This window comes from Gopherus flavomarginatus, chromosome 1, assembly GCF_025201925.1.
Source record: "Gopherus flavomarginatus isolate rGopFla2 chromosome 1, rGopFla2.mat.asm, whole genome shotgun sequence".
Lineage (NCBI taxonomy): Eukaryota > Metazoa > Chordata > Testudines > Testudinidae > Gopherus > Gopherus flavomarginatus.
Window position 1 is genome coordinate 199,937,165 of NC_066617.1, and position 27,846 is coordinate 199,965,010.

Here is a 27,846-nt window from a genome sequence, read left to right on the forward strand (position 1 = left end):
GCTCCAGGAGCATCTAAGAAGATTCACCACCCAAGAAATGCACACACACCACTACATTGGAAAAACAATTCAAAATGAGATTATACAGTTACTGGCAACAAAAGTCAAACAGAAGATTGTGGCAGATCTGAAGTCAGCAAGATATTACTCTGTTATTCTGGACTGCACACCTGACATCAACCATATGGAACAAATGACTTTAATGGTGCATTTTGTAACAACAACCGAACCTAGTGAAAATGTCCCTGCAATGGTGACTGTAAGAAAGCATTTTCTAGAATTTATTGACATTGATGATACTACAGGAGCTGTTCTGACAAATGTGCTTCTTAAAAAGCTGGAAAATAGGTGAATTGCGATAGCCCTGACCTCTCATGTCAGCTAAGATAATGGTGCCAACATGAGAGGAAAGAACAGAGGAGTACAGACATGGATCCGAGAGTTAAACCCTCGAGCTTTTTTTGTTCCATGCAGTTCTCATTCATTGAACTTGATGGTCCATGATGCATCATCAGCTTCTAGAGAGGCTGCTGAATTTTTTAATGTAATTCAAAGCATCTATGTATTTTTCTCTGCATCAACTCATTGATGGCAAATTTTGAAGCAACATCTGGGAACATCCTCTGACACTGAAACCACTAAGTGCCACACAATGGGAATGTCAAGTGGAGGCGATAAAACCTATCAAACACCAGATTGGGAAGATAGATGATGCCATAGTTGCTGTTATGGAGGATAATGCTATGACTAGATCATCGGGGTCAATGAGTAGTGATCAGAGGCTCCATATCTAGTTGGCAGCTAGTATCAAGCGGAGTGCCCCAAGGGTCAGTCCTGTGGCCGGTTTTGTCAATATCTTCATTAATGATTTGGAAGATGGAGTGGATTGCACCCTCAGCAAGTTTGCAGATGATACTAAACTGGAAGGAGTGGTAGATACACTGGAGGTTAGGGATAGGATACAGAGGGACCTAGACAAGTTAGAGGATTGGGCCAAAAGAAATCTGATGAGGTTCTACAAGGACCAGTGCAGAGTCCTGCACTTAGGAAGGAAGAATCCCATGCACTGCTACAGACTAGGGACTGAGTGGCTAGGCAGCAGTTCTGCAGAAAAGGACCTAGGGGTTACAGTGGACGAGAAGCTGGATATGAGTCAACAGTGTGCCCTTGTTGCCAAGAAGGCTAATGGCATTTTGGACTGTATAAGTCGGAGCATTGCCAGCAGACCGAGGGACATGATCATTCCCCTCTGTTCGACATTGATGAATCCCCTGCTTTGAGCAGGGGGTTGGACTAGATGACTTCCTGAGGTCCCTTCCAACCCTGATATTCTATGAATCTATGACAGGAATTGTTTGTGGGAGAACAGTGGTAGAGGGAAATGGAATCACCAGAAACATACATAACTTCAAATTTCTGTGTGGCTTAGTGTTGTGGCACGACATACTGCTTGAAATAAATGTTGTAAGCAAGAGACTCCAAGATGTATATATCTGGAGTAATGGAACAACTGGACAAAGCAAAGTCATACCTACAGTCTTACTGGTCAGATGAGGGATTTTAAAATGTTCTGAAGAGTGCACAGAAGTTGGCAGAGGAACTTCGCACTGAAGCTATTTTCTCACCCATTCAAGAATACAAGAGTCACCGAAGAAGAAGAAATTTTGATTACAGGGCATGGAATAATTCCATAAAAGGCCCCAAACAACAATTCATAGTTGAATTCTTTAACCAGGTGCTAGATTGTGCAGTAAAGTCAGTTGAAGAATGTTTCATGCAACTCAAGGAACACAGCAGTATATTTGGGATGTTGTATGATATTCCAAAACTCCTCACTATACCTGAAGACCAGCAATGCAGGGCACTAGAGACAGTGTTGACACATGCACGATATTGATGTGAGTGATTTAGGTGATGAACTGAAAGCCCTTTCAAGATACATATCAGCAGGATCAACTCCAAAGGCTGTTCTGGAATATAGGTGCACAAATAAGATGACCACCCTCTTTCCAAATGCTTTGGTTGCTCTGCGCATACTTCTAATGCTTCCTGTAACAGTTGCCAGTGGAGAAGGCAGCTTCTCCAAGCTGAAGTTAATAAAAAACTTATCTACACTCTACAATGTCACAGGAAAGGCTGGTCAGTCTTGCAACCATCTCAATGGAGCATGAGCTGGGCCAGACTATGGACCTTCGGGAAGCAGTTCAAATCTTTGCAACCAAGAAGGCGCAGAAAGCACCACTTTGATTATTCAAACAGATAAAAATACCAGTGTTTACTATGCAGACAAGAAAAGTTACATTTGCTGTTCAGGCATTTGAAAGTTAAGTGTTACTTAAAATTTTTGAACAAGGCATTTTAAGTTGTTAGTTCTCCTTTATTGGGGTAGGTAGCACAGCAGTACCATGAGAGGAGTAAAACAGGAAGAGGGCAGAATTGAGGCCTTTCAAAGTTTTGGCCCAAGCGAGGGGGTATGAGACCATCATTTGAGCTCCCCGCCTCAGGTGCCAAAATATTGTGGGCCGACCCTGGCAGCAAGGAGCTGCGGAGTGCACTATTGCTGGTGGCTCCCGGATGGAGCAATTGTGGAGCTATGGCCCTACCTTCTGGCAGAGCAAGTAACAGTTGGGGATAGAGCTTGTGACAGGTGTGCAGGGACGCATCCCTATTACCTAACTAGGTTCTTGTGTCATGCCCATCAACAATTCCCGGCACACCCCAGTGCTAGTACAAGTATTAAGTCTTTGAAGCTTCCAGGCAGCATCACTCCCGTCTCCAGTTCATCTTGGCCGCAAGAGAGCCATAACTGAGAGCCCCACATCTGGAATGCTTTCTTTCCTCTCCAGTGTAAATGTGACTCATTTGACAACTGAGTATCAGGCCTCAAATGAAGTCTCTTAACATATATCACAATATCTGGTAAAGCCACAGCTCTTGATGGCCCTTCAGTTTGAAATTTAAGGGACATATTCTGCCCATGCATACATGCATGCGGCTCCTGTGGATGCTCATCAGAGGAGACAACTTGGCTTTCAAATATGCAATATTCCAGGAAAAGAACAAAAAAACTCCCAAGTTATGTAACACTCAGCGTTTCAATCAAATAGAGTTTGATTAACTTTGTGTTTCAGTTCACACACTTTGCATCTTTCACTTTCCAATTTTGGCTGAATTTTTTGCTTTTTGTTTTAGGGTTTGTATGAAACCAAATCACCCCAAAATTTCAACCATTTGGGTGTGTAAAACAAACAAAACCAGTTTCATTTATTGCCTCCAGAAGCTGCCTCTTCTCCCAGCTCTCAGGGAACAGGCCACAGACCAGGAAAACACTTTTTTATTAATTTTGATACGACTTAAAAATAAGCAAATCAATATTAGCTTTAGAGCCTCCCAGGCTGATATTGCACTGGTCATAAATAGGTTATAGTTTTACTGTATAATGAGCCACCACCTACCTGGAAAACACTGCATGAGTAAGTTATATAAAGAGAGGTGGCAGTAAAGAGGCTTATGTGAAGTTCTTTTTCCAAGTCTGCCACCAAGTGGACATATTTCCCTTCTATGACCCGATTCATTAGTGGGGATGAGGTGCAATCATGTGGTGTGACGCTGGCAAAATTGCCACCGATCTGAAATCCATGGATCCCCATTCAGCTGTGCAGAGACTCCTTCCTCCCCCTTGATTTTCTGATAGCCACATGAGCCCAAAGCAGCAGGAATTCAGGACATAGCCATCTGTCACAGCATATTCTCTACTTTCTCTGAAGGGGGAGCCACAAAACGGGCAGGAGAGCTATTGCTGCTTCAGTGAAGTGCTAAGCTCTACGGTGGTTCTTTGACATTCTCATGGGGAAGCATGCCACCTACCGCTACTCACCTTGAGCTTCTGGTCATGTCCACTTCCTCTGCAAATTGCTGTGATGGGCAAAATAGATACATAAAGGTGGGCTGGAGAAGCGCCTATAACCTTCCTCCTCCTCCCCCACGGGATCTTTTACACTAACTTGCACAGCTGGGGGCAACATGAAGGAAGCAGAGGAGCCTGAGTCTGGAAATGAATAAACTCTTTACTAGAGTTGTGTGAATTCTATTAATTATTATGGTCCAGATTAAAAATAGTGACTAGTGATTTTAAGTGCTGACCTTGAGATGCCTTATCTTTAGGAAGTTCTAAGCAACCACTCCCTGAAAATCAGATCACTTTTAAAGTGGTTCAGCATGGGCACCAAGAATTTATTCCTCACTTTTGAAAAACGTGGTATCATATACAGCAGTAGCAACAAAGGGCGCCAATCAAGGATCAGGTGCTGTACAAAGAAGTGTATTAAAAACAGTTGCCACCCCCAGAATGCTCACGGGGAGTGTTACAAGGAGCCTTCATTCTTTCAAAAGGTCCTTCATTTGATTTAATGTTGTAATAGATTATTTTGTATACCATTAGGATTCTGAGGTCCATGCAGGTTGTGATTTGTGTCTTTGACATGGTCACACTGACAACCATAACCTTCAGATATTTGAAATTAATACGTTCAAAGTGGTGAGACTTGTGATACTGGCCTACTTACTTTAAAAGGGATATGATGGGTAGCCTAGGCTTACTAGTTACAGTTAGAGGTTCTCTTTTTAAAAAAAGTTTTATATATTTCTATTAATGTTTTGATAGAAACCAAAATAAAAGATCAGAGGTTTTAATTTAAACATTCCCCTCTGTGTTTGCAGCAAGATGCTGGTGCGTGGGAACAAGAAAAAGAAAATTTTCAGTGTCCAAACTGAATAATGTGTCAAATGAAAGACTGTAAAGAAAAGGGGAAAAACAAATTAGGTTTTTAAAATTTCATCAGTTTTCATAAACTGAAAGTGTGCTTAACACAAGAATGGCCATCTTAGATCAGATCAGTGGTCCATCTCGCCCAATATCCTGTCTTCCAATAGTGGCCAATGCTAAGTGCTTCAGAGGGAATGAACAGAACAGGGCAATTATCAAATGGCGCATCTCCTGTCATGCAGTCCCAGCTTTTAGCATTCAGATGTTTAAGGATGCCCAGGCCATGGCATCATGCCCATCTTGGCTAATAGCCTTTGATGGACCTATCCTCCATGATTATCTAATTCTTTTTTGAATGTAGTTATCCTTTTGGCCTTCACAACATCTCCTGGCAACGAGTTCCACAGGCTGACTGTATGTTGTCTGCAGCCCAATCATGTCTGTCACTTGCTGGGGTGCACTGGTGGGGCAGGGGAAGGAACTCCCTATGCCTTCAACTCCCTCCTCAGAAGTTCATCTGTGCAGGGGGAGCCATTATTACACCTATAACTGCTCATGCTCTCAACCTACTGAAAATGTTTTTTCCTTTCAACAGAATCTGGGAACTAAACTCCTGGTGATGATAAAACCCTGTGAACAAGTTAATTAATCACAAGGACAATGCACTAGAATAAATATGAATATACTTCATGCTACAGTAGTTAAAAGGAACTAAGGAAAAATTTCTGCTATTGAACATGTCACTGCCCTTCTTCCTAACTAAGAGGCTAAAAAGAGGTTATATTTCATGAAAGACTATTTGCTTAATAATAGGGTCTTTTAAGTGGTGCCCCCTGTCGCTCTTAGAGCAAGTAGTGATAACCCAGAAAATCAGCACAGTTCTGTTTTCTAGCAGATGCAGTCTAGCTTTGATATTTTTGTGATCTGTTTTATAATATGAACAAAATGAACTGTCTATTGTTGGCTCTTATGTATAAGGGAAGCATTATAAATTAGGAATTTCTTTGGTACCATGAGCCAGAGGGATAATGCAGTATACCAGTGGCTATGCTGCCAACTCCTCTCAACTTTTTCAGGAGGTTTGTAATATTTGGTATCTTTTCTTAAAGCCCTACCCTTAAGAAAAGACAGAGAATCTCAGTTTTCATTTTAAAAAAATTCCTAGCCCTCCTGGTTGCAGAGAAAAGCTTGAAAAAGTGATCCTTAATAGGTCAACAACAGGAAGGCAAATAGAAAGAACCTATCATTTTCAAGCCACTTAGTTTTGTAGAGCCTGACTCATGATTTTTAGATGCTTGTGATTGGCAGTACTACAATTTTTATAAAAAGAAAATAAAATTACATTTTGATGACTAAGAAAGTGACAGGAAAAATGTAGGACATTCAGATTATTGGAAAAAAACAAACCTGTATCTTTATTTATTTAGAAAGCACATACAGCGATGTATGGGGAGGGAACAGAGATGCGAAACAGGTCGGCATACAAATTCCTTTCAAAAGATACGGTGAGACACTTCTCTGATTAGTTATATATCAGTCTATATGAGCATTTAAACTGCTATACCTTCCCTAGTTAAAAAGAAACCCCCCACAATTTCTGAAGAACAAGTTAAATGTCTATTTTCAGAAATTCCTCCATAGTCAGTTTTGTAGGCAGCAAGTTTTTTTTGTTTTGTTTTTTATTCCTGATGTTTCTCAAGAGGGTTTTTTTTGTTTGTTTTAAGCCATGGTTTCTTTCCTCAGTGTCCGCCTCTGATGACAAGTGAGGATACTTGTGAATGATGATCTCCCTTTAGTTCTTGACCTTTTCTTTAACTTCTTCTGATGCCTGAGTGAAATCCCGAGCTCCTCCATTATAGCGTTAAAAGAAAGACACTAGAGAAATGTGGAAAAAGTGTTTAACATTTAATGAACATAAATTTCAGTCTTAAATTCTGCAAAACTTAGGGTTTAGGTTTCTATAAACACAGGCTTTAAGGCCTGATTCCCAGAACTCATGAAGTCCATGAGTCTCTTCATTGGAGTTAAACAGTCTGTGGAGTAGGGCCATATTGCACAGTGGATGGGATTTTCAAAAGCTCTGGGCACTGACCCAATCCTGCTCCCTTTGAAAATTAATTTAACATTTATTTCAATGGAAGCAGAGTCAGGCCACAGCTGTCCAGTTTTGAAAATCCTACCTAAACACGTTTATGCCTTCCATGGTGCCTTCAGATTATGAAACTTACCTTTCCTCGGAAAACTGTACTCATGCTAGTCTTGAAAAACACTAGTGCTAAAGAGAACAAATACAACTTCGTTTGATGATTATTTGATTTCTCCTCCCCCACCCACGAAATTAATGAATCTACAAATAAAGCATTTTCCAATGCTCTTTCTACAGAGAAATATTTTAAAAGTGTTTTTCTCTATGTGTCCAGGAAAGGGGAAATTACATTAGAGTGAAATAGTTGGAAAATTGTGAAATGGTTTAGAAAGTGACATGCCATTTGGCTGCAGGATTCATGAAGATGCGTTTTGGGGGTGGGGAATAACATAAAACGGACAGCTAAAATAACTCTATGTGGTATGAAAATGTATATAGCTTCAGATGGAAACAGTTGTGATGTACAACTAATATAACGACTTAAAAAAATCAGGTGATAAGTGTGATTAAAATGTACTTTTTTTGACCACCTCACCAGTACCCAGCCCACTAGTCCATCCCTTATTTTTAACATTCCAAACCCCTCTGAGGAGTTTTAAGAGATGCTTTTTTAAACAGCCCGTAGAAATGTTTCCTATTTCTCAAACATGGATTTTCCCCTAAAATTACACTGCTGGAAGATTGGGCTCTCTTCAGTCCTTGACCAGTAACAACTCAATTCTAATATGTCAAAGCCCTGCAGAGCTAAATAGGAAATATTTGTTCTAGGGGAAAGAGAGAAATCCAAGCTTCCCTACCAGCTTCGAGTCCCAAGAAAGACTCTAAAATGTGAAGTATGGCATTATGTTTAGGGCTGTCAATTAATCGCAGTTAGCGTCACACTGTTAAACAATAGAATACTAACTGAACTCTATTAAATATTTTTGAATGTTTTTCTACATTTTCAAATATATTGATTTCAATTACAACACAGAATGCAAAGTGTATAGTGCTCACTTTATATTTTTATTACAAATATTTGCTCTGTAAAAAGATAAACAAAATAAATAGTATTTAATAATACTGAATAAATTTGGTATTCTATTATTGGTTAACAGTGTGATTAAAACTGAGATAAATCGCAGTTCATTTTTTAAATAGTTTGACAGCCCTATTTATGTTAGATGTTAACTCAGGCAGAAAAGTGATTTATCAAGGCTGCAGAGGGAGAGATTAGAACTGAGGAATTCTAGACTTCCAGTACCATGTCGGGTCCACTATTAATCATGCCCTCCTTTATCTGAATAGTGCCTAGCACTGATTCTGCAAGCTGGTGTGCACACAGCTCCAGTCAGAGATTGGGGCATTACTATGAGTGCTTCTTCAGTGTACGTGCATATATTGTATGTACTCCATACAATGTGGCATATACTGTGGTGTACCAGGTGAGAGTTTATTTGAGCAATATGTTGCACACAGACCTTGTATGACCCTAGATTATTTAATGTACACTTTCTTTGGCTTGGGCTACTCTAGCTGGGGCAGGGAGGTTCCGAACTAAGATACACAACTTCAGCTACGTTATTCGCATAGCTGAAGTCGAAGTATCCGAGTTCGACTTACCTGGCCGTCCTCATGGCGGCGAGTTGATTGCTGCGGCTCCCTGTTGACTCCACTTACTCCTCCTGCCAAGGTGGAGTACGGGCATCGATTCGGGGATTGATTTATGGCATCCAGACGAGACGTGATAAATCGATCCCCAATAAATCAAACACTACCTGCTGATCCGGCGGGTAGTATAGACGTACCCTTTGAGAGGCTTCATTTTTGTTCATCTTATAAAACACTGAATGCCTTAAGTATATAATAATTAAATGGTTATTAACTCATGACTGACTTAAAATGTAATTGATATGGGCAAGAAAAACATAGTGCTTTCTTCAAATTATTTTCTAGTAGATCAGCCCTTGGTAATAGTCAGGACTTCACTGCTGTAATTATCATTTTACATAGAGCTTTTTGGTGACAGGATTTAGGAATTTCTGGTGCTAAGCATTAGTTTGAACCAGTGATATCTGATAGATCCCTGGGCCCTTTGGCAGTAGTTGCTGAAGCAGGTGTCATCCTGCTGTTGAAGTTACTTTTAAATGGAACGAGCAAAGCCTTTTCAGAGAATGTCACCACTGATTTCTGCAGCTGATAAAAATATATGCATCAATCCACTGGCTCCAATGCGTGGTTACTCCTGCTACATTACTTTAATTGTGATTGGATTTTCTTTTAAATCTGGATATTTAGAATGAACCAAGAATTCCATGGTGATTGAGCAAGGGACTATATCAATCACTAGACTATCTACTTTTTATATAACTGTAATGCAGCGTCTGATACTAATCATTGTTCGTTGTGTGTGTTATAGATGTGAATTTCTGCAAGATGTGCATAGGGATAACTCCTATAGTCAGAACAATATCTTCTACTGGCATGTTAATGTTTACATCTAGGTTTTTCCCAGACTTATTCAGATTATCCAGATCATACTGTACTCATTACATTGTTTATCATTTGATATCAAGAAACTTAATCCCACAAAGAATATGTCATTTTTAGGCAGAGATGTTTGACACTTCATTGATACTTGAAGTCTTAAACATTTAAATACCTGTTGAATAAACTACATGGAGCTGTTCTAGCACCTAAAAAGCTTTAAACGGCCCTCAGTCTGTTCTGTTTGTAAACTTTGTCTTTTTATTTTTAGTAACAATTGATGCTGGTTATCCAAGTCTGTGTCTTTGTGTGTTTAGATCTTGCATTTCAGAAGTAAACTTCTGCCATCTTGCTCATTATTAAACATTTTACTTTATCACCAGTTTCAACAGTTATTGGTTTAAAGGTCTGTTGCTGGTCTTGGTTTTAAATTTGGTTTTATCTATAAATACTTTATCATATTTACAAGAAGTACATATTGGGGCCCTGGTTTAATCCCAAATGTCTTTGTCCCACAGAAAATATCCACAGCCATACAAGCAATTCAGCATGCAGATTTGGGCTGACCCATTCAGAAGAGAGGTTAATCAGCCAAAAGCAAACACATACTAGAATCTTCTGTTACATACAAGGCACAATTTGGGAAAGGAGAAGGAGGAAAGCTTATATGACAACTTCCTGACTCCTACACACCACAGCTCTCAATGCTGTATCTATTGGAAACACACGAGTTGTTGTAGCCCTAGGGTTGGATTTAAATCTATGTCGTGTGAGAATTAACCAGCTACAAAAGTTGTTTTGGTTTAGCAGAGTCCTATAATAATGAGGTGAATGGAAAAATAAGACTGGGAACCTAGACTGATCCTTTTAAAGGAATATTGAAAAGGTTTGTAGGCTCCGACTTCGATCTATGGCATATCTGTGTCTGTCTGCAAAGTCCTGCCACCTTTTAGAAAACAGAGTGGAGGAGGTGGTGGGTCTTTATAAATAGTTTTAAAAGGCCTTGAGATGAAGGGCTCTGTACTGCTTCTCCTTCCTCCCTCCCCATTTCCATGCACTTTAGGATGTTCTGAAGTGCAACTGGAGAAGGTTCCTTGAACTTTCAGTGTTCTAGTAAATAATTTATTAGAAGAATGCCATACAAAATCCTCTGAGCCCCATGAAACATATCCCAAAGCACTGCTTATCTTCAAACGTGTACACAGATCACACTTCACTGCTTCTAAAGTGACCTAGGCCCAGTATCAATATGAAGCACTTACAATTGCTCTCTTTCTAGTTTGTCTCATGCAAAGTGGAGATGAGGAAGCAGGACAGATGTTCAGAAATCAGAATTGCCCTGAACTTTTCAGATGAGGAGACAAACCTGCGTCAGCATTACAGAGCAACGTAAGCCAAGCCAGAGTGCATGTGACAGAAGAAAAAATGATGGTAAGGAAACACATTCCATTATCAAGCTGCTAAAGGACCTTTATGAAAAACTAATGTATATGAAATATCATATCATTCTTTTAAAAGGGCATTGTAAAGTTAAAATTCCATTTAAAATCATCTTCTTGAGGTATTCAAACTGAAATTTTTTAAAGAGCTTTAAAAATTGTTCTAATGCTGTCAACTGCTTAGAGTTAGTTGAGGGTGAATGTTGAAGACAGACCTATAAATTTCATTTTTGCTTATAGTGTGCTTCACTTGCTGGTTCTGTTGGGATGCTGCAGTATTTGGCTTTCAAACACTGCATGGGAACATTATTCCTTTAAAATATATTGGTTGAGGCCTAACTAAACCAGAGAATTGGTCTCTTCAGCGTATAATGGGCATAGCAGCAGATCCATCACCTGGTCAGGTCTCCCAAATCTTTCCTCCGCTCCCATCTCAAAACAGTGAAAACTTTGTTGGACTTTGGGGTAGCTACTTCATTGGGCAGGGATTTAAAAAAAATGTAATAGAGACTAGACTGAGGAAAACAGGGAACTGTAATTCTTGACTCAATATGCCACACATGAATCTTTGAAGCCAGTCTGCTTGTGGTTTCAGTCTATTCAGAAGACTTTATACTGAACTTCATAAATACCTAAGGAGAAAGACCTTAATCTAGAGGTGCTGTGTCACACTTGAGAATTATGAAAATTCTTCACTTATAGGACAAATGTATCCTGGCAGAATATATGACAAGAATCCAGCTCAGAGTTTAGTAATAGAGAAAGAAGAGCAGAATCAGGATTTCCCTTCTGTGAGCCACAGTAGCCATGTTTTTATAGTTACACATAAATGGAACAGTGGCATATGCTTAATATTGAGGGGGAGGAGTACTTTGCCTTGTGTCTAATATACTGGAGGAAAATGTTTCAAAGAAGTTCTTTCTTGTGAAAATATCACTGCTGTAGCGAATTCAAAGTCTGCCTGAGTACTCCGCCACTAAGAGCTAATTATACAAGCTATTCTAAACTGTGCATCAGATTTTTAGAAAGCATGGTTCTGCACTGACAGTGACTATAAAAATGGACATTTCATGTTTGTTTTCCCAATTTTCAGCTGGTAAGAAAAATGATGGTTTCTCTGATTGCCAGCCCCACAAACCAGCTGAAGGCTAGTGGGATAACTGAGAGTAAAATCTGACCTGTGTATCTTTCAGAACTAGTGTAAATGCACGAGAAGGACTGAGCTCCTATTGATTTTTAAAGCAGAGGGTCAAGTTGCAGAGCTAGCAGTTTGGGGGAAAATCCTTCTTGAAAATTTGACGTAGATGTTTCTGAGAAATGATAAAATGCTATTTGTATGCAGTCACTTCTCAGAGTGGAATTAAACTTCAGAGATGTGAAGGGTTTTATTAATTATTTCTGTAATCTCTACCAGTTCCACACCTTTCTGGTTTTGTACCACACTTGCTCTGAGTACACAGATTTGTTTATACAACTCACAAAACATTAAGCATGTGCAGAGTCTAAGTCGTGCATGAAAGGACTCTAAATGTCTCATGATACTTATTAATAATTTTAGAGACTGATATCTGCATATTTTCAAGTTGCCTTTTAGATAATTACATTTATAATCTGAGGAACAGGTTGCTTGTTTCATAATAATAACCACATTAACCATGTAATAGAAAAGTGTAATTGCAGCACATTTTGAAGCCTTTGCAGAATATGTTCATGTTCGTAAATAATATGTAAAATATAATTATCTAGTTAAGTAAGAGTAGTTTTTGGACATAGTCCTCTTAACACAAAAAGTATTAAATAAAGATAACACTTGCAGTTTGATACGCTACAGCATTCATTTTTAAAATATGTAAAAAAAATGGTTGTAGTGCCTAGAACCTCCAGTCATAGACCAAGGCCCCATTGTGCTAGGCATTGTGCAAACACAGAAAGAAAAGATGGCCGCTGCCCCAAAGACCTTACAATCTGTGTGGACAAAACATTTAAGAACCTGGTCATCAATTGGTTCAGTTTGTTGATCTGCCACAGACTTCCTGTGTGACCTCAGATGACCCATTTAATCCCTCTAGGCCAAGGGTAGGCAACCTATGGCACGCGTGCCAAAGGCGGCATGCAAGCTGATTTTTAGTGACACTCACACTGCCTGGGTCCTGGCCACCGGTCTGGGGGGCTCTGCATTTTAATTTAATTTTAAATGAAGCTTCTTAAACATTTTAAAAACCTTATTTACTTTGCATACAACAATAGTTTAGTTATAAAGATAAATGCAAAGTGCTCCACCTAGGAAGGAACAATCAGTTTCACACATACAGAATGGGAAGAGACTGTCTAGGAAGGAGTATGGCAGAAAGAGATCTAGGGGTCATAGTAGACCACAAGCTTAATATGAGTCAACAGTGTGATACTGTTGCAAAAAAAGCAAACGTGATTCTGGGATGCATTAACAGGTGTGTTGTAAACAAGACACGAGAAGGCATTCTTCCGCTTTACTCTGCGCTGGTTAGGCCTCAACTGGAGTATTGTGTCCAGTTCTGGGCACCGCATTTCAAGAAAGATGTGGAGAAATTGGAGAGGGTCCAGAGAAGAGCAACAAGAATGATTAAAGGTCTTGAGAACATGACCTATGAAGGAAGGCTGAAGGAATTGGGTTTGTTTAGTTTAGAAAAGAGAAGACTGAGAGGGGACATGATAGCAGTTTTCAGGTATCTAAAAGGGTGTCATCAGGAGGAGGGAGAAAACTTGTTCACCTTAGCCTCCAATGATAGAACAAGAAGCAATGGGCTTAAACTGCAGCAAGGGAGATTTAGGTTGGACATTAGGAAAAAGTTCCTAACTGTCAGGGTAGTTAAACACTGGAATAGATTGCCTAGGGAAGTTGTGGAATCTCCATCTCTGGAGATATTTAAGAGTAGGTTAGATAAATGTCTATTAGGGATGGTCTAGACAGTATTTGGTCCTGCCATGAGGGCAGGGGACTGGACTCGATGACCTCTCGAGGTCCCTTCCAGTCCTAGAGTCTATGAGTCAATGAGTCTATATATTATAGACTTATAGAAAGAGACCTTCTAAAAATGTTAAAATGAATTATTGGTACGTGAAACCTTAAATCAGAGTGAATAAATGAAGACTTGGCACAGTACTTCTGGATGGTTGCCGACCCCTGCTCCAGGCCTTAGCTTTTCCATCTGTAAAAGGAGATGGCGATGATTTTTGTCTCCCCACCCTTAGTCCTTTTCTCGATGTAGAATGCAAGTTGTTTAGGCCAGGGACTCTCTCTAAGTGTATGCACAAGGGAGCCCTGAACTCTAGTCACCAACATAATACAAATAAATTTAGTAAAATTACTAAATGCCCTTAACTTCCATTAACCTCAATAGGAGTTGAGAGTGCATAGCTCCTCTCTGGAGGCACTGAGCACCTGGCAGGATCGGGTACCTTCTCTAAAAATGTACTTTCTACTAGAGCTCAAGTGATTGTCCCATTTTTCACATGAACAGATGCTGGTATAATTTTTGAATGGCAAGTTTTTTAACACATCTTTGTGGCTAGATATGAAATTCCATTTAAAAACAAGATAATTGTTTCATGATTGTCCCCAGAGGCAAGCTAAATCTACTATGCTGTTTGGCACAGTAAGACAAGAAGTAGGGAGCATTGTTATTAAGAAAGACTCTTTTTTTCTCTAGCTTCTCTCAAAGATGTGACAGTGCTCATCTAAAAACTGAAGAAAACAAAGTCACGCCACACAATGTCCATCCAAAGTTCAATGGAGATTAAGGGACTGGTGAATGGGAAACTGAGGGGGACAATAATAAGCATCTTAGTCATTGTCCTTCTTCTTTGAGAGCTCAGAGGAGCTGGATTTGATTGACTTTAAAGTTCTTTCCCCACTAGGGAAATCACATGCTTAAATGCTTTGTTGAATTGGGACTAGAGTGCCTAATTCTCTCTCTGTGATTAGATCTTGGTTTGTAAGCGCACACATTTTGCCAGGACTTATGGATCAAAGGTCTGGGGGCCTTAGCCAACAAATTTTGTTACCAGGTGAAGTATTAACTATCGTGAGTAATTCCATCGTAATCAGGATAACTTTGTCCAGGGTCTTAAGTGGGATGGACACAAACTGACATGCTTATATTGTAAAGAGTACTTTCTTGGTCAGAAAAACACAGATTGTTTTTAAGATCCAATAGAAGAACCAGGGAAATCACTAAGATTGTTAAAAGGGTAAATAAAATTGGCCAATAGACAATAATGCAAAATGGAAACAAAATGAACAGAAACTCCTGTCACTGCATATAGAAGACCGTGTTTTCTTGTCTCAGTATTCAGGTCAGATAGAAAGCAGATAGAAGAAATCAGAACAGGGATAAGTTGGAGTGTGTTAAGGGAGACTAGAGCATCTGGAGCACTTCACCTACTTAGTGTGAAGAAGTCAATCAGCAAGAAGTGTTTTATTGCAATAGAGCTCAGACATGGTCCCTCCAAAAAAAAAAGGGATCATTAACTTGCTACATCTTGTGTTGCAAGGGTAAACTGTAGTGTACAAAGAAACCATACCGATAGATTAAAAAAACTTAAGTACCCATAGCAGACAAAGATGATCAATGCAAATGAGTTATAATGGTCAGGACGCTGTACCAAAGAGACAGATGAGAGTGATGTGTGGGAGATGAAATAAGTGAAATTACAGGATCAGCTGGGGTATAATCAGATCTGGATAAAAAGTAACTGGGCTTATTTAGAATAAAGGACAGTTTCTCATGGTTCATGACATTATTCTGATCCCAGATTTATATAAATATATATCTAAAACTACAGTCACAATAGTATTTCAGCATAGCTATTCAGACCAACTTCCTACATATAACTTTGTAGTAACTTGTGTATTTATTATGCAAAACAAATGCCAAGGATTTACAGTTCAACATGATTTGATATCCTGATTGGTGCTTTATACCATGAAAGAATTCTCTGTCTTATAATAAGTACAGTATGTCTGATCCTCCTTTCAGTTACACAGATGAACATCAAAATTAAATCTATGCCATTACACCGATGTAAAACTAATGTATACAAGAAGAAAACTAGATGTTCTATGAGGATGTATTCACTGAATAGTTTTTTTTAATGTTAATGGTTACCAGCTTAAAACCTAAGTGTGATTTTAGTGGTACAATAGTACAAGCTGCTTGGAGGTGTTGTATAATGAAATTTAAATGGATGAATTAAAATTAATTAAATATTTGACATTGGGAACAAAATGCTGTCAGCTAAAAATCACTGGATCTTTGCCATGAATGGGTCTTTCAGAGAGTTAATGGAATCCTGCAGATTGTTGATTTGTGAGGTTTCTAAATAACTGCATGGACTTTTTGCTAAATGCTCTGCTGAGACTAAAGAGTGAGTTCCTGCAAATCATTCTTTCAGCAAATGGCACTGCAAGGGAAAGATGGAAAAAAGGTAAATACATTTTTCTTACCTGAAAATGCTGAACTACCCAAAGTAATGACAAGAGGCTTATTCTCTATAGAGACTAATGCTTTTTTTAAATCTATTTTTTATTCGATGATATGCACCTAACTGCTCACATTCTCAGGACCCTGGAAATCCATCTGCTGCAGTAGCCAGGCTTTAAGGCTATTAATATGTGAGGCAATATTTTGATCACTGTCATGTACACTTTTTTAAGATGAATGCTTTCCATTGGACACACCTTTTTCCTTTACTGATTATACAGTGTGAATTGAGGGTTGTGTTCGAATCCCTCGCTCCTCTCGGATTAATTTGCCACAGTCTAACTCCGTAGATAAGGTGGTTCCAGAAGTGGAGTTGGATGGATGGGTTTGCTTACATTGTAGTCCATAAAAGAAACAAAAGGCCTTGCATGGAGAAAAAATAAATAAGTGAAATAACAAAAAATATGAAAATGAGAGTTCTAAATTAAAGATACTATTATGGAAACAGAAAAAGTCACAGATTATATGCAATTTATAGTCATAATGAAACTCTCTGTGTTCTTCTTATACCATCATTTCCCATATATTCTGTGATAGTAATATGTGATATCGCCACTTTACTCTAATGCAGCTGAAGATTTTCATTATGATGAGACAGGCTACGGTCTATTGCATGCTGTTGTGATATAGTAGCAGGATTTTCACATAAACTGAACTTGTCACATAAGATTCACACTGGTACTCACCCAAATTATAAAGTGAATGAATAGTCTTCTTGGGATACAATTTTTGGCCTATTAATTATGATTCCAGAAATAATATTGTCCTACACACTTATCCTGTTATTATTTTTCTTACCAACTTTAATCAGCTTCATTACCTTTGCTTTTTTATACAAAAATGATAGAAATGGAATAATGGATAAAACCTATTTGAGTCAAGAGCTGGAGAAAACCCTCTTTTCATTGTGTGTTTTTGAAACTGGTAATTAAGATTTTAAAAATTATAAGAAATTAACAATTATACAAGGTACATCAGTTCTCTTGGATTTATGCCTAAAATACCAAATGTTTGGCTTACTAAAGCCTTGATCCTGCAAATCTCTCCCCATAGACAGACCTCTGTGTCCATGTGCAGCACCATTGACTTTAGTGTGGGTCTGCTCAGGTGCAGGGATCTGCCTGCATGGAGCAGTTTAGAGTATTTTAGGCCTTGGTCCTGCAATAAGCCTATCCCTGTACCATGATGGCCAAACTAATGTGATGCCACTGACACTCTTATTGGCTCTAACTGATCCGCTGGATGCACCTAAGTGCCATACAGACAAATGAAGCCATGGTGCCTGCCTCCAATCTGATCCCAAGCCAAGTCCCATAGAAGTGAAATAGGGGGCTGAGCAGGCCCTGGGAATCCACCTACAAAGATGAAATGGCAGAATCGGGGTCTCAGTAGAGAAGTGACAAGGGAAGACATAGGGACAAAGCAGGGATTACTGCGGACAGTAACTGTACTGTAGCTGGAGAATGGCAATGGTAATATTGTCTCTCTAAGGAGACCCTGTAGAGCAGAACAAATTATTTAGTATTTGTTGCAGGATCTGAGGGTGTGCTCAGTAGTACTACTCTCATCTTGTTTTGTTCTTAAACATATTTAGTGTGTGCTACATTCTATAATGAAAACAGAACAGTATTTCCTCAAACATTGCAAAATCCATGTATCGGTTTACATCTGTTTATTTTCTTGGGTTTTTATATTGTTCATTACCCTTCAATGGAGTTAGTCCAGGGATCACTTTTAAGCCAGATCCTACTGTTCTGTGGCTCCCATCTTTCTATCAAGGCTCCCCACTTTATGGCCTGCCCTTCCCTGTGGAACATGCAGACACCTGGCTTTGGAGGAATTCTTTGGAGTGAGTGAGAGAGAACTGCATTGGTGGAGACAGACCAGCAGATTGCTGCCATTACAAAAGGGATGACGCTGAAGCTACAGAGAGAGCTGCAGTTTTCCATTTTCATTCTTTTCCAAGTCTATTTGTTTGAAGTGTTAAGACCAAGCAACAACTGTTTCAGAAATTAACCACGCTCGAAATTTCTGCACAGTCATACTAAACAACGTTAATTGGATTGAGTGTGAGGTACTTCCCTCTTCTCATTTAATATATTTATGTGGCTTTAGTGCCAGAAATGCTTGGCAAAGATTCAACAGCCCGAGAGCCTGAATAGACTCTTAATGGTACAGCCTCCTATGCCTTGGCAACCCCAGGCCCTAAAAAACAAACCAAAAACAAGCTGGCAATAGACAACTCACCTGTTCAATATCGCTGTTTTTCCTGGATTTATATATAAATTCTCCAATGGCTACGAACACTGAAAGAACAAGTCCGGCAGCAAGCACTATAAAGATGCCCCCAATATTCTCAACTCCCAGAGCACTGGCCTCTTTGCTGTCCTCCTCAGGACACCCATTGCCCCGCCACCACTTTTCTTTCATCATGTGCAGTTTCCCCTCCTCCTGTAGCTGGAGAATGGCAATGGTAATTTTGTCTCTATAAGGAGACCCTGTAGAGCAAGAACAAACCATTTAGTATTTGTTGCAGGGTTGGGGTGGGGAGGATGCGCAGTTGAGACAAAAGTGCACCCTTATAACAATACAAATTATTCCTGATAGAGTATAACCAATACAGTGCTGTGCATGACTGCTCATGTTTGGGTTTCTCTCTCATTCTCATAGGTGGATAGCATTAGCTAGTAAAATTTGCATTGGTGACTGAAAAAGAAAGGGATCTTTAAGTCTAGCTATTCATTTGGGAATGCATTGGGATTTCTGTGGATGCCTACCATGGACGGCTCCAGGCATCAGCACGGTAAGCATGTGCCTGGGGTGACAAGCTGTGAGGGGCGCTCTGCTGGTCCCTGTAAGGGGGGCAGGCAGGCTGCCTTCAGTGGTTTGCCTGCAGGACGTCCGCTGGTCCTGCGGTTTCGGTGGCAATTCGGCGGCAGGTATGCTGAAGCCGCGGAACTGGAGGACCTCCTGCAGGCATGCCCCTGAAGGCAGCCTGTCTGCTGTGCTTGGGGTGGCAAAATACCTAGAGCCGCCCCTGATGCCTACAATGGACTTTGGCTAAACCACTGCATTGCAGCAGATTTTCCCCTAAATTCCTTTCTGTGTCTGAGTATTTCACATGCTCCTAGACTCTTTACTTTTACATCTGTTCAATTTACTTCAATTTTTTTTTTACCACTGTATTTAAAACTCAGCACAATGTAAGAAAACACACAGTGAGTTAAATAAGTCCTGGCCTCAGTTATACCTTTGCATCCTTATTTTTGACAATTGAGCTGGATGGTTATGAGAGCTGAAGCTGGTCTTGTATTTTCTTTGCATTCTGCAAAGTTTTGCCAATATATAGGTGCCAAGAGCAAAGTATTTGAGGCTTTTCTTTCTGTTATTTATTGCTTTCCCTCCACTGACACTACTAGTAACAACACACCAATGCATGCTATACTGTCAGAGTGGATGAGTATGCACGATGTCTGGCAAGCAAAGGGTTAAAACGGTGCCACTGCTGCCTCCACCTCCCCGCCAGAACAAAGTCACAGTGGAGCAATTAAGCTTAATAGACTAGCAGGAGCTAGCAGTGTGGACAGGACTAATTGGCAGCAAGCACAAAATTCTCCAGTCTGGAACTGGAATTTCAACGGTAGGAAGCTTTGTCTCCTAGGCTGGTCTACGCTACAGCTTATGTTGCCCTAACTATGGAAATGTCTACACATACATTTCAGTCCTCCCGACGTAACCGCCCTGCTATGCCAACTTCATAACTCCACCTCCCTGAGCAGCGTAGAGTTGAGGTTGATGTAATTAGCTTGGCGCAGTCTCAGTGCAGACACTGCATTGCTTATGTCAACTGTTGCTGGCTTTCAGGAGCCTTCCCACGCTGACAGTACAATTGATTCAAATGCTCCTGGTGAGGGGGGACACCGCTGACACAAAGAGCCAAGTGTAGACACACACAAGCAATGTAATTACTGTGGTGGCTGTGTGCCAAGATACGCTAGGAAAACTTAATTTTGTAGTGTAGATATGGCTGTATTGTTAGAGAGTGGAAGAACTCCAGTGTGGTCAATCACTTAGTTGTGTGGCTAGTCATCGTATCTACTAGCTTAGCAATTAACAAGACAGCTGTCTAAGTAATGATTCCACAACTGTAAGTTTAGCTGCAGACTAAGATGGCTGCAATTTCCAACCCGATTAATGTAAACAACATTGAGTTCTTTAAAGCAGGGACTGTAGGTCAGATTTCCATAGGTGTTTAGACATGTAACGATGGGCATCTAGTGGAATTTTCAAAAGTGCCTAAGTGATTTGGAAAATCCCACTAGGAGCCTATCTACATCTTTAGGTGCCTAAATACCTGTGAAAATCTGTCCCCATGTGTCCATTCTCTCTAACATGCCATGTATCTTATGGTACTGTACACAAATGTATTAAAATAATTGTACTATGAATACAGTAAGACACCAACCCGAGCTCTTTATTTCCTTTAGTCTACTATATTGTTTAGAGAAACAATCCCAGTTCATTCATTTGCAGTGCCAAGCCTCAGATAGCTTTCAGAGCAGTCTGTTGCGAGCAGTAGGATATGCTGAGACCACAGATGCCAAGAGATATCAGATTATGCAAAGTCTTTCTAGGTAACCGAAGATCAGCATCCTTTGCTTTGGGTAGCCAGAAATGAAGGGAAAATTATACGCTGCATAAGAATAGCTTATTTTAATGAACATGCATTCTAGTTTTAAAAAAAAAATCTTACGAGAAAATTAAAAATTGCCAGTTAAAATATAGTTAGCAGTGCCTCCTGGAAAGTGAGTACAACTGCCTAATCTTTAGGAGGGGTTCTGGTTCCTGCAACAGCTACAGTTTGTTAACCTGCAGGGTATACTGCAAGGTCCCTCTTCTGTTCCTGTTTCTCCCCCTCCCCTTACCCTCCACCATAAGGAGATGGGTTGGTGTGGGGATTGTGTGGAACATCTATTCTTTGTTTCTGTTGCTGCGGGGTTATTTGATTCAATCTTGGGAGTACTGGGCACTGGCTTGGAACTTTTTAAATTATTATTGGAAAGTAGTAAAAATTCACACAAATCCATTCTGATACCTCTTTGTTCAATATTTAATTTACGGCCGTGGTGCTGTTAACACAAGCCACCTCTCAGGTTGTTGAAATACAGCTACCCACTTGCTTAGAGCTACCTCCCAAATCACTGTTAATAGTTAGTATGAGAATTACTAGCACACGGGCACTCGCAGCAGTAATTGTGAAATTATTGCTTGTTTGATGCATGTAATAACATTTCTTTGTTCAACTGAATTCCTTCTGAGATGCCCTTTTGCATATATTTTTTCAAATGTTACCTATGTCCTATGCACTAGTCCTCTCAGAATGCACTAAGCAGATAACACTTGTTTTTCCTTAGAACTTGGCTTCTTTAGTTCAGAGCCAAATGCAAAACCCATATCTTACACAGTCACTAAAAACCACTAATAGAAACAACACAGTGAAGGTCCCCTATATCTGCCTCTTTGTGCTAGGGAAGGAAGAGAGAGCCTTGGGTTTGTTTTTTTTAAAAAGCTTGTAGAGTTTGCTCAGATGCTCAGGTGATAAGTAGAGCTGGTAAGGAAAAAAATGTTGGAATGATTTTTCCAATGAAAAATGCCCCCCCCCCTTTTTTTCTGAAAACTGAAACTTTCAGTGGACACATTTCTGTCTCTCTCCTTCCCCCTCTGCCTCCCCAAAAATCAATTTCCATCAGGAAAATCAAAATGACAGTTGCAGGCTTGGAATGGTCTTGTCAATTTCACTTTGAGTTGCTGAGGCAGAGCACCTTGAGCTGGAACGTCTAGACTGTAATTAAACAGCCCCTTAGTCTGAATCCTGTGAGTTCCAGTTTTTTAATTGCAGTATAGACATTCAGCTTGGCTGTCAGAGGGTCAGAGACCCTTTCAGCTGGGCAGCTGCAAACCTGGAAAATTTCACTTTGGTTCTTCTGAAATTTGATTTTTCTTGAAAACCTTTCCCATGAAATATTTCAGTTTTGATGTTTTACCCCTGTTTGACTGAAATTTTTTTCAAAGATGCAAAATTTTTTACAGCAAGGGATTTCCATTTTCCAGCCATCTCTAGTGCTAAAAGCCATGCATGTCCCCAGCTAGATGTACAGATTTTTTTAATTAAGAATTACATTTGTATCTTTTCCACTTTTCTGAGGACAACCCTGTGATCATACTTGGCACATTCATGAGAATTTCTGAAGTGCATAGGCATCTGTTTGCACCTGTAAAGTGTAGGCATGTTTGTGTGTTTGAATTCTGAGGATTGCACAAGTGCAGACTTGGCTAAATATTTGGTCCTAAAAATACTGAGAATCCAAAGTATGTTTATCTTATAAATAACATGATGGGATGGCATTGGATACTGAGAGAAGACAACTGAGCCCATTTCCTTTGGGAATTCATGTGTGTTATGGGAGTATCTTTGCAGCATACCTTGTTTAGGGCAAGTTTCAACTTTTAATTTTTTATTAAAATTGCCCATATGACATTAAAATGGTTTATTTCAAGACACTTAGATACTTGTACATATAGTCTATATATCCTTGAATCCTAACTGATCTTTCTAAAACAGCATATTCATAACACAAGAAACATCTTACAATATATTCCACAGCTGCATTTCCAGTGGATGTATTCTCTCTGAGGTTTACCATCTGTTCCAATTATCCTTCATTGTTTTTAGTTTAAGCATGGCAGCTTTATAACTGCTATGAAATTCTTGCCATGTACTTATCTTTATTTTGGGATGTTTTAAATTTTTGGTTCATTCTTCTCAGCCAGAGAAGTTTGTTCTCACATAAGCAATATCATCTCTAGGAAATTCTGGCTAAGATTGGGCAGAGTTCAATATACCTGGGTGGGCTTTCTACCTTAGTGACTCTCAACCTTCCCAGACTACTGTACCGTTTCAGAAGTCTGATTTGTCTTGCGTACCCCCAAGTTACACCTCACTTAAAAACTACTTGCTTACAAAATCAAACATAAGACAAAAGTGTCACAGCCCCAAGCTACTGAAAAATTGCTTGCTTTTTCATTTTTACCATATAATTAGAAAATAAATCAGCTGGAATAGAAATGTTCTTACATTTCAGTATATAGAGCAGTATAAACAAGTCATTGTATGAAATTTTAGTTTGTACTGAATTTGCTAGTGCTTTTTATGTTGCCTATTGTAAAACTAGGCAAATATCTAGATGAGTTGATGTACCCCTTGAAAGAGCACTATGTACCCCTAGGGCTATGTGAACGCCGGGTGGTTCCACCTCATTCAAAGATGGTCAAAGAAGAAATTGAAAGACCAAAGTCTGTGAACAGTTATACCAGTGTAAATCTATAGCTAATTCCATTGAAGTCAGTGGAATTACGCTGATGTAAACTGAGAAGAGACATGGGTGGGGCAAGTGCATCACTGAGCAGGACAAATATATTAAACTAGAAAAAGAACTGGCTACACAATGTCCATTTGCAGAAGGACCCACTTTCTGTGGAAAATATGCTTTCTCTTTAAATATGTACAACTGTCAAAGTACTGAAACATACAGGGGCAAGGCAAGCCAATCCACTGAAAAGGGCAACTGCTTATTGGTGGAAGTGAGGGAGCTGGGTTTAAGAATGCACCCGAAGCATTGAGACTCTTGATGTAGGAATATAGTCTTGCAATGGCTTCTTATAGTCCCTACATATTGCTATGAAAATCATTGCAAACTTTGTAAGCTATTCTACTAAGGTGCACAGGCAATGGCGCATAGGGTGTGACATCAATCCTGTCTCCTTTCATGCAGCTTTCGAAGGGGTAATTACATTGGAGATCACATTTACCTTGATTCTCCCCCCACATCCCCATCTTTATATATAAAAATATATAATCTGACTTGCTAGCATGGTTTAATAACATGGGAGGGAGGGAGAAGCAGAGAGCACCCTGTCACCTGTGAACAGAACCTTTTATCCACAAGAGCAGCAGGCCAACTGACTGCTTCTTGAAGGCACGCTCTACACCTTAATTTTGCCTGCTTGCTTACAAGCCACCCTCTTGCCCCTGCTGAGTAGAGCCATTGCTGTAGCTGAGGCATGAGGTGAGATGTTGAATGAAAGAAGGATCCTGGGTGCCCAAAGGTTGCAGAAAGTTCCTAATGGGCATCCAGATTTAACTGCCCAGAACCTCTTGAGGTCTGCTCATCGTTAATTATCTTTAATGCATCTTACCAATAGGAGTTCCCACGCCATAGCCTTTAGAATCAATGAGTCCGCCGATCTGCGTGAGATTGCAGTTTCTCTGAGTCACGTATTCTATGCTGGTTGATTCCATCAGCAGGGCATAGTCCGTTGTGAGCACCCGCTGGATTCCCTCATCATTGTTCTTCACCAGCGCGGTCTGCTGTCTGCTGCTCATGAATGCCCACATTTTTTCATATGTTGATATTTTGGATTTCTAAGGAAGGAAAGTAGATTCAGCAGAAATGTTAGTTCTCAAATTATGCTTGCAAAACATTCCTATGCTTTAGCCTGAACGCTGTCAATAACACCTCTTGAATTGGGAGGGACAGAGAGAGGACTCTTTCAGGCTCCCCGGAAGCATTTTCCCGCACACACTCTTTTCACATTGTGCAGTGTGCTGTGAGCTAGTTTCTTACTGTCTCCTGCCCTAGAAGTGCCAGCATTTCAGTGTTCACATGTACCTGGGAGGAGCTCTGGGATCCTTTTGGATGAGCGGTGCTCTATAAATGTAAGATGTTACAATGATCCCAATGAATTAGTTATCTGAATTACATGTAAGCGAGTATTTGAGATTACTGCATTGTAGGACATTGTTTCCTCTTCGCAGGCAGTAGTACCACACTGTGTTCCAAAAGCTGATAAATAGGGTACTATTTATCTGTTTGCCATAGTCTGTAAGTCGTGCACTCTACAAGGAAGCTTGAAACAATATGAGAAGGAAGTGAAATATTAAAAGCCAAGATGCCCTGATACATGTGTGCTTCTGCCTCCTACCACAGTGAACGTAAAGGGCCTAATCCTGCTCTCACTGAAAGCAATGAGCATTTTGCCATTGAGTTCAAAGGGAGTAGGTATGGGCCTTAATGTGTTTAGATCTGGGCTTCAGATCACGCCATGTAACATGATGCTATCTAAACAATAAAACTAAAGAATAGATTGTGCCCGGTCCCTGCAAGGGTGCTTGGAGGAGGGAGAAGATGTACACAAGGAGTGTTCTTGATGGTCCTCATCTAAGAGCCAGGCACAATCCCAGGGAGCTCAAGGACTGTTCCCCTCCCCTTGAGGGGAACAAGGGAAAGGGAGGAACTGAACACAGCGGTGAGCAGGTTTCACGATCCTTGAGGATGGTGCCCAGTGCACACTCCCTTCTTCACCTCAGGTGCTACAAGAGGTTTTATGCTGCCTTAAGTGCCATTCCTTCTGGAGCTCCCCAGGGCAGTGAGACACTGCCCATGTGCTCCTTGTGCACCTCTCTCTTGTAGTTACAATCAAACCTGAAGTGTTTGCACCATATTAACACTATTCGCTGCTTCTTTTTTGTACTCAGTCATGCTATATGAAACACACTTTTTCTTTCTTTCTGTTTTTTTAAAGTTACAAACTGAGATTTGGTCTAGAGGTTATAGCACCATTATACATTGTTTGTCCATATTACCTTGTATTTTATCTTAACGTTTCATAGCTTCCCACCCTTTTTACAAAAATGGAAAAACTACTGCAACTGTACGGGTCAATTACACATTTGTACATGGATAGAAAAGTTGTTGCACTCATCACTGCTGATGAAATCAGTTTATTAATATCATATTTTAGCCAAAAATCAATGTACTGCCATTTTTTGTCTGCTCTCTCTCTCTCTCTCCCCTTAATTCTCTAGAGTGTTCCATTGCACTTTAGGATAGTACTTCCTGCACAGCCACTGGTGTTATGGATGTTTCCATCTATTGGACATCTTTCTGTTCTATTTTCACTCAGCCAGACAACCAGGCTGTATTGCATCGTTTGACTAAGGCTACCCCATCAATGATTTAAATGAAAGTCTGGTCTCCATTTACAGAATGAGTAATTAACAAACTGGAGGTTTTATTTTCATTTTTTGTTGAAATTTCAAACACTTCACAACTTCCCAAGTAGCATTCCCCCTCTCATCACATAAATGCAAATGCTATTAGAAAAGGACTTGTTCTTTAGCCTGGTGCATTTTCTATTACTTAAGCTCACAGAAAGGATCCAAGTGAAAAACAAACACACACACACACACAAAATGAATCTGGAACAAGAAACACAATCCCTGCTATAAGAGTCCTTGTTTTAAACTTCTATTTTTACAGCAACCAAGAAGTACCTCTTTCAAAGTTTTTAAGACTAGTGAGCTAGCAGTAGAGTGGGTGCTGAGCTGTGGGTACAAGAAGAGTTGGGATTTTGTTCCTTGTCTCTGCCTGGCACTGACCTGCTGTGTGACCTTGGGCAAGTTGCTTCACCATTCTATGCCTCTGCTTCCCCTTCCCACTCTTTGTCTATTTAGATGTCATGGGCTCTTTGATATTAAGAGTCTCTACCTCAGTTTGTATGCCTACCTTTATGGGGGCCCCAATCTTGGTTGAGGCATCTAGGTGCTTCGGCAAGAGATGCAAGATATAATCTGATTACCCACACTGGTTACTGAGTGCTTGTGAATATTGTATTGTCTCCCCACCCTAGCAGTAGTTAGGCTCCAGGCTGATGTGGTTTTGAAAGGCTAGGGGAATGGAAAGGAAAAGTAAATGTACAGGAGTATGGTGCTGCCTGTAGCCAGATCTCTGGATATGGGCACTTCTGTCTGGGGACTCAGGCTACACTGAAAATGATTACTGTATTTATTTCTTGTGCCAAGTGCTGGGTAATGTGAGGACTCTGTTCCCAGTAAACAAAGCTGGCTCTTTATTAAGAGAGCTGCTCCAATGGCAATTTAATATTCTTAGCCAAGGGCACACAGATTGACTTCTTGGTGCTTCCTCTAAATTCTTCCCTTCTGCAACCCATAGTCCTTCCTCCAGCTTGCTATAGTAGTAAAACCACATAATCTCATTTCCTTCATCTGAATAGTCTTGATGTAACACTCTTCTGACCATGTCACAGGTCAGGGATAACTGAACCTGTATTTCCGCTCACTGGTTCATTCTCAGGCTTCCAGCTTCCCTCTGGTTGTCTCTCTTGAGTGGAGACCTGTGTCTCTCCCCTTTCTCACTGGGGTATGTCCAGGCTTTACAGTTCCCTGCATTGTTCCTAGCAGAGAGAGGCTTTGTCTTCAGAAATAATTAATAAGTGTAATTCCTATAGTTAAAAGTACCACACAGTTCTCTGCAACCCTGTTTTATTTTGAAGGTAAAAAGTACTGCAGTAGAAAACATATTCTGGCAGGAGCAGTTCTTTAAACCCACACCCAAGTCACTGGCTTGTGGTTACAAGTTCATTACAGCTTCA

At 40.1% G+C, this 27,846-nt stretch overlaps 1 protein-coding gene across 1 annotated transcript in view; it reads right to left on the reverse strand.

Moving 5' to 3' along the window:
- Window positions 1-6,159: 6,159 nt before the first annotated feature.
- Window positions 6,160-27,846, reverse strand: part of GRIK1 (glutamate ionotropic receptor kainate type subunit 1) — a 251,844-nt gene continuing 230,157 nt past the window's right edge. Inside the window, exons 14-16 of the mRNA XM_050962815.1 lie at window positions 24,592-24,817; window positions 18,583-18,833; window positions 6,160-6,640 (exon numbers count right to left, since the gene is read on the reverse strand). Of these exons, the coding sequence (XP_050818772.1) occupies window positions 6,485-6,640; window positions 18,583-18,833; window positions 24,592-24,817 (633 nt within the window). The 3' untranslated portion in view covers window positions 6,160-6,484. The remainder of the gene's footprint in view (window positions 6,641-18,582; window positions 18,834-24,591; window positions 24,818-27,846) is intronic.